Source organism: Nicotiana tomentosiformis, chromosome 3 (genome assembly GCF_000390325.3).
Source record: "Nicotiana tomentosiformis chromosome 3, ASM39032v3, whole genome shotgun sequence".
In the NCBI taxonomy this organism is placed as follows: Eukaryota; Viridiplantae; Streptophyta; class Magnoliopsida; order Solanales; family Solanaceae; genus Nicotiana; species Nicotiana tomentosiformis.
Window position 1 is genome coordinate 46,266,426 of NC_090814.1, and position 8,055 is coordinate 46,274,480.

The following is an 8,055-nucleotide window of genomic DNA, read 5'->3' on the forward strand; positions in this document are numbered from 1 at the left end:
GAAAACTTGCCCCCATCCAAGTCTAGTTTCAAAATACAAGATAATGAGCAAAAGTCCCAAAATTCTACTTAACATATACTATGCAATGATACACTATGCGATTGCTAACCACTGCTTCATGATCGCAAAGCACAAAAATAAGTCAGCCTCCAAATAAACCATTGCAATCTCGAAACTACTCGTGCGATCACAGAAGTCAACACCCCCAACACCTTCGTGAATGCGTCGCTCCTCGTGCAAACATGCTGACCAGACTCCCAAGCCTACGCGGTTGCATCTAACTACCCGCGACTGCAAAACATGACCAGCCAGACCAAGATCCTCATTCGCGACTGTACAATGTAAGGCCTCAAAAATTTCACCAAGGAATTTAAGGGTTCGTGGTGTCTAAGTAGGCTTACATGTTTGGTTGAAGAATGCATCGAGGTGTTGGTGGAAAATTGTTTTGCTGAAAGGCCAATTATGCAGTCAGATTCACGGCCGCAGATCCATTCTGTGGGCCGCATAAGCGTTGCAAAGTTGAGCAGGGAGTTGTTGAATTTTTAGAGTTGTTTTGAGGTCCATTGTGCGATCGCAAACCTATTTCGCCGTCTGTACTTCTGTCACAAAGTTGCACGAGAAAGTTTCGTTGGGCGATTCTGCGGCCACATAAGTGGTCTGCACACCGCAGACCAGTCGCATACCTGTCCAGATCATCCTAGTTTTTGGGCATCACTTTTGGCAGTCCATTATGCAGACTGCATACCTGTTCTGCGACCGCAGACCTGAGTTCGGAGGGTCCATTTTCTATTTTTATAACCCGGCCCTATTTTGATAAATAGCTTTTGGGGAGATTACCTGATGATTATAGAGAGAGGTAAGAGAATTTTAGAGATAGAAGGAGGAAACCTAACACTCTAATCATCCAATTTTGCACCAACCTTCAAGAGTCAAGGAAACCAATCACTATATTATCATCTATCCGGGTAAGTTCTACTTCTAAACTTTCATCCAAGAGGTTATGAATTCTAGCATATTGTGGGGGTTGGAAATAGGCTATGCATGTGACCATAGGTTGTAGTATGTGGGATTAATGAACCATTTTGGTTAGTTTCTTATTGAAATTGGTTGAGGGAGGAAGGGATTACCATTGTAGAGATTTGTAGTCTATTTTGCATACTAGGTGTTTGACAAAATTCCTAAGAGAGTTACACCATGTGAATCCTTCTAATTATTATCCGATTTTCGCTACCTTCTTAGAGATTGTCATTGCTAGAAGTGTTGGGACGTTGTAGTAACTTATGGAAAGCTCAAACAAAGTATGTTGGTCTTTTATAATTGAACCCCACAATGGCCTTGTAAGTCCCGTGTTGCTCATTATAGATTTATTATTCCGAATAATCCTTGTGTCAAAATATGCATGAGTTCGAATTGTATTCCAAACACTCTTCTTTGTTGAGTTACTATTTGAGAAGGTGATTAAACATGGGCTGTGTGTTAGTATGTCATGATTTGAAGCATGATTTTAATGAAAACTAGCACGTCGAATTGTGTAAGAAATCACATGTGTCTAAACCCTTAATTTGGTTAGTTGCTCAAATGCGTATCTAAAGTTTTGAATTAGAATGCCTTGTTGTTGATAATCTATAAGGATGCTTGAAAGTGAAAGAAGGGGTTGGAGATGGATAGTGTGGCCACCAAGCCAATAACGAGAGTTATACATGTGCCCAAACGTGGTTGTTTTAACTAATGTTATTCTTTGTAAGTGTTTCCAATGTGTCTTTAGCTCTTATATATATTCATGAGTTGAAATTGTGTATTGACCTTTTTGGGAAAAGTATTTCAAGATTAAATGGTGTGTTACTCGTTTATGCTTCTAACTTGTGCTTTGATTTCCAACCATTTTACTTCATTTCTTGGAAAGGAATTCATTGTGTTTAAGTCTTCACTGCTAATAACTTAAAGTTGTGAACTATTTGAGCTATGTTAGAGGCTACGTAGAGGTTTAATCCCTGAATGAACTTGATAAATGCTATTTTGTGATGAGATTTGCCAATTCGGGCTATAATAGTACATTTTGCACATGCCTGCACTTAGCATGTCATTTTTACTAGTCCAGGAGCATGATATTTGTCAAATATTCATCACGTACATGTATTCTTGTTAATTTCTCCTATGTGATATGATTGGAGTGGGTGCCTGTGACCACGCCGAGCGGATTGTATTGTTATGCCTATGACCACGCCGGGCGGATTATATTGTTATGCCTGTGACCACTCCAGATAGATTGTATTGTTATGCTTGTCACCACGCCAGGCGGATTGTATTCTTATGCATGTGACCACACCGGGCAGATTGTGTTGTTGTGCCTGTGACCACACCAGGTGGATTATGATATTGTGCCTGTGACCACGCCGGGCTGGTAGTGTGTTGAATTGACCGTGCTTGCGTGTCGATATGGATCCTTAACCCTGTCATGTTTCTCTCTTGATGGTGTATACACAAATATTGATGAAATCAGATTAGTGGTTTAGGATGGAATTGGAATCTGGCCAGTGTCTTGCTTGGATTTTGTATTTCATCTTTACTTGCAATTTTCGTGATTATTTACCTGATTTGACTACATATCACCTCTATATGTTGAGTATTGACTGAACAGAGTATTTGAGAAACTGTACACATAAACACAGAGATGTTTCTTCATGTTCTTTATGACTTGATTTTATTACTACTCTATACTTGTTAAACGATGAAACTGTACAGGTGATAGCTAGCATCATTTATAATTTGTGCTTCTTTTACCTCATCAAGGTTAGTTTCGATACGTATTGAGTACATTGGGTCTGTTGTACTCATACTACACTCTGCACTTCGTATGCAGATCTAGGTACTTCTGGACGCGACGATTGTTAGATTGCTGCTAGTACCTGCTTGGAGACCTTGAGGTAGCCACTATGACACCCGCTGACCTTGAATATCCTTCTTTTGATTTTTCTTATTCAGTAGTTCTATTATTCAAACAGTTCTACAAGAGCTTCAGAATATGTTGATACTTAGTAGCTCATGTACTCATTGACACCAGATTTTGAGGTGGTTATAGAAGAATTTCAGTTATTTCTAACGCATGTTTATGAGATTTTTTCGTTGTTGAGTTATTAAGCATGTTCCATTCAATTGTTAAGTTGGTATGTGATTGTCGGCTTTCCTAGCAAGTGTATTAGGTGCCATCATGACGAGTTTGCATTTTGGGTCATGACAAGTTAGTATCAGAGCACTAGGTTACTTAGATCTCACGAGTCATGAGCATGTTTAGTAGAGTCTTGGGGATCGGTATGGAAACATCTATACTTATCTTCAAGAGGCTACCGAACCATTAGGAAACTTCACTTTCTTATACTCTTGTCGTGCAGATTTGTTGATTCTAAAAACTAAACTTCTATTATTCTATTCTCTCACGGATGGTGAGGACACGTGCGACTATATCAGGCGGATGGCCACCCGTACTACTAGGTAGGGCCGGGAAAGGCCAGGGCTGCAGTAGAGGCCAAGGTGTGGCTCGTACCACAGCTAGAGAAGCACCTATGGAGCCATCACTTGCTCCAGTTGAGGAGCAAATACCAGATGTGCTTGAGCCGGTGGGACCAGCTCAGGCACCAGCTGTGCCCATTGTGATTTCAGGCCTTCAGGAGGCTTTAGCCCAGATATTGACTGTATGCATGAGTCTGGCCCAGGCAGCCTCAGTTCCAGCTACACCAGCCACTTTTCAGGACGGGGGAGGTGCACAGACTCCCGCTGCCCGTACTCCAGAGCAGGTGGCTCTGCAACTTCAGACACCGGGGGTACTACTAGCCCAGTCGGTTGCAGTTGCTCGGGCCCAGGTTGGCCCACTTATGAGTGATGAGGAGCAGAAGAGACTAGAGCAGTTTGGGAGGCTTAAGCCTCCAGAGTTCAGTGGGGTCGAGCTAGAGGATGCTCAGGAGTTTATAGACAGGTGCTAGCTGATCCTTTGCACTGTAGGTTTGTTTAAGACTAGTGGAGTGTCATTCACTACTTTCAGCTGATCGGGGCAGCATATAGATGGTGGGAGGTCTATGAGTTGAGCAGGCTAGCCAACGCTGCACCACTTACGGGGCATGAGTTCTCAGTTCTCTTTTTATAGAAGAGTCTTCTACAAACTCACAGAGAGGAGTTACGTAGGCAGTTTGAGTAGCTGCGCCAGGAGGTTATGTCTGTGACCCAGTATGAGATAAGATTTTCAGAGTTGGCGCATCACATAGTATGGTTGGTTCCCACTGAGAGGGAGAGGATTAGGAGGTTCATTGATGGCCTCAACTATGGACTATATTTCATCATGACTCGGGAGATTGCATCGGGTGTGAGGTTTGACCAGGTGGTTGATATTTCTAGACATCTATAGCAAGTTCGCAGTTAGGAGCATGAGGAGAGAGAGGCCAAGAGGCCTCATAGTTCAGGTGGTTTCAGTAGTGCCTCATCTAGAGGGCAGTCCCATCACAGTAGGGGTCTCTTTTATAGACCCGCTCAGATGGCTCGTCCAGTTTATTGTGATGTATCGGCTCGCCATGGTTCATACAGTGCTCATTCGGTTCAGTCATTATTCAATGCATTACCAGCCAGGGTTCTTACCATGCTTCTTCTTCCCAGGTTTCCACAGGCAGTTCTTCGGCTTATCAGGGTCAGCAGCCCGTCAGGAGGGGTTGCTATGAGTGCAGGGACTTGAGTTATCTCAAGAGAGATTCCCCCAGACTATTGAGTAGGGTTCCACAGCAAAGATCTCAGCCTATGATTCTGGCACCAGCAGCTACACCACCCATACAGCTAGCTTGGGGTGGGGCCCAGTCATTTCGAGGTTTTCCTAGAGGGGGAGGTTGATCAGTTGGTGGTCAGGCTCAGTGCTATGCTTTTCCCGCTAGGCCAGAGGTCGTTGCTTCAGATGTAGTGATCATATGTGTTGTTTCAGCGTGCCACAGAGATGCTTCCATATTATTTGAACCCTGTTCCACTTATTCTTATGTATCATCGTACTTTGCTCGTTATTTGGATGTGCCTTGTGATTCCTTAGTTACGTATGTTCATGTATCTACGCGGGTAGGTGATTCTATTATGGTGGATAGTATGTATCAATCCTGTGTGATGACTATTGGGGGATTGGAGAATAGGGGTGATCTTTTACTGCTGAGTATGGATGATTTTGATGTCATTCTAGGCATGGATTGGTTGTCACCATGTCATGCTATTCTGTATTGTAACTCTAAGACCGTGACATTGGTGATGCCATGGTTACCCAGGTTTGAGTGGAGAGGTTCTCTAGACTATGTTCCCGGTAGAGTAATTTCATATTTGAAGGCCCAGTTGATGGTTAGGAAGGGATATTTGGCGTATTTGGCCATTGTAAGGGATGCTGGTGCTGCTACTCCTACCATTGATTTCATTCCCGTAGTGCGAGATTTTTCGGATGTATTTCTTACAGACCTGTCAGGCATGCCACCTGACAAGGATATTTATTTTGGTATTGACTTAGTGCCAGGCACTCAATGCATTTCTATTCTTCTGTATCGTATGGCACCAGCAAATTTGAAGGAATTGAAAGAACAACTTTAGGAGCTTCTTAATAAGGGGTTCATTAGGCCTAAGGTGTCTCCTTGGGATGCACCGGTTCTATTTGTGAAGAAGAAGGATGGTACTATGCGGATGTGCATTGATTATAGGCAGTTGAACAAAGTTACAATTAAGAACAAATACCAATTATCGTGCATTGATGACTTATTTGACCAGCTACAGGGTGCGAGAGTGTTCTCTAAGATTGATTTGAGGTCTGGGTATCACCAGTTGAAGATTCGGGATTCTGATATCCTGAAGAAGGCATTCAAGGCCCGCTATGGCCACTACGAGTTCCTTGTGATGTCATTTGGGCTGACTAATGCCTCAGCAGCATTTATGCATCTGATGAACAATGTATTCTAGCCTTATCTTATTTCTTTTGTCATAGTATTCATTGATGATATACTGGTGTACTCACACAGCCAGAAGAAGCATATGCCGCATCTGAGGATTGTACCACAGACGTTGAGGGAGAAGAAGTTTTATGCTAAATTCTCCAAGTGGGAATTTTTTCTCGATTCTGTGGCATTCTTGGGGCACGTGGTGTCTCGTGAGGGGATCAAGGTAGATCCGAAGAAGAATGAGGAAGTTCAGAGTTGGCCCAAACCATCTTCAGCTACTAACATTGAGAGTTTTCTTGGCTTGGCCGGATATTATGGCCGTTTTGTGGAGGGTTTTGTCATCCATTGCTACACCTTTAACTAAATTTACCTAGAAGGGTGCCCCACTCAGGTTGTCAGATGAGTGTGAGGTGAGCTTTCAGAAGCTCAAGACTTCCCTGACCAGAACTCCAGTTCTAGTTTTGCCTTCAGCATCAGGTTCATATACAGTGTATTGTGATGCTTCTCGGATTGGTATTGGGTGTGTCTTGGTGCAGGAGTGTAGGGTGATTACTTATGCTCCATGCCTGTTGAAGCCCCATGAGAAGAACACCATCGTTCATGATTTAGAGTTGGCAGTCATTGTTCATGCATTAAAGATTTGGAATCATTATCTCTACGGCATGTCTTGTGAGGTATTTATAGGTCATCGGAGTCTACATCACTTGTTCAAGCAATAGGATCTAAATTTGAGGTAGCAGAGAGCGTCAGACACCCATTTGATTGTCCTTAATGACATAGTACAGCACGGTGATGCCAAGGAGGTTTCTATTGAAGATGATGGGATGTTGTGGATGCAGGGTCGGATTTGTGTGCCCAATATAGATGGGTTACGTGAGTTGATTCTTGAGAAGGCCCATAGTTTGCAATATTCCATTCATCTGGGTGCCGCGAAGATGTATCAGGACTTGAGGTAGAACTATTGGTGGAGAAGAATGATGAAAGATATAGTGGAGTACGTGGCTCGGTGCTTGAACTGTCAGTAGGTGTATTATGAGTATCAAAGCCGGGTGGTTTGCTTCAGAGGGTTGAGATTCCTGAGTGGAAATGGTAGTATATCACCATGGACTTCATTGTTGGGCTCCCACGGACTTTGAAGAAATTTAATGCCATTTTGGTGATTGTGGACTGGTTGACTCAGTCCGCAAATTTCATTCCAGTTGTGACTACCTATTCTTCAGAGCGGTTGGCTGAGATTTATATCCGTATGATTGTTCGCCTTCACGGTGTGCCGGTGTCCATTATTTCTAATCAGGGCACGCAGTTCACATCGTAATTTTGGAGAGCAGTACAGTGAGAGTTGGGCACACGGGTTGAGTTGAGTACACCATTCCAACTCCAGATGGACGAACAGTTTGAGCGCACCATTCAGATATTGGAGGATATGCTATGCGCTTATGTTATTGATTTTGGGGGTTCTTGGGATCAATTTCTACCACTTGCTGAGTTTGCCAACAAAAACAGCAATCAATCGAGTATTTATATTGCTCCTTATGAGGCCTTATATGAGAGGAGGTGTCGTTCTCTAGTTGGTTGGTTTGAGCCGGGTGAGGCTAGGTTATTGGGTACTGATTTGGTTTAGGATGCCTTGGAGAGGGTCATGTTGATTCAGGATCAGCTTTGTACGGCACAATCTAGACAGAATAGTTATGCGGATCCGAAGGTTCGTGATGTTGCATATGTGGTGGGAGAGAAAGGAAAGTTGAGCCCTCGGTTTATTGGCCATTTTAAGGAGCTTGAGAGGATTGGAGAGGTGGCCTACAATCATGCATTGCCGCCTAGTCTATCGGGTGTTCACCCAGTGTTTCATGTTTCAATGTTCCGAAAGTATTATGGTGATTCGTCTCATGTTTTGGCCTTCAGCACGGTTCATTTAGATGGAGATTTGACTAATGATGTAGAGTTGGTGGCCATTTTGGATCGGCAGGTTCGATAGTTGAGATCAAAGGATATAGCTTCAGTGAAAGTTCAGTGGAGAGGCCAGCTAGTCGAGGAGGCTACTTGGGAGACTAAGCGGGAGATATGGAGTAGAAATTCACAACTATTAGAGACTCCAAGTATGATTCTAGACCCGTTC

General features: G+C 43.3%; 1 protein-coding gene across 1 annotated transcript; it reads left to right on the forward strand.

The window, feature by feature from the left end:
- Positions 1 to 5,130: 5,130 nt before the first annotated feature.
- Positions 5,131 to 5,598, forward strand: LOC138907744 (uncharacterized). The gene has a single exon (XM_070198352.1). It carries the CDS (start codon positions 5,131 to 5,133, stop codon positions 5,596 to 5,598), a length of 468 nt encoding a protein of 155 aa, XP_070054453.1.
- Positions 5,599 to 8,055: the final 2,457 nt, after the last annotated feature.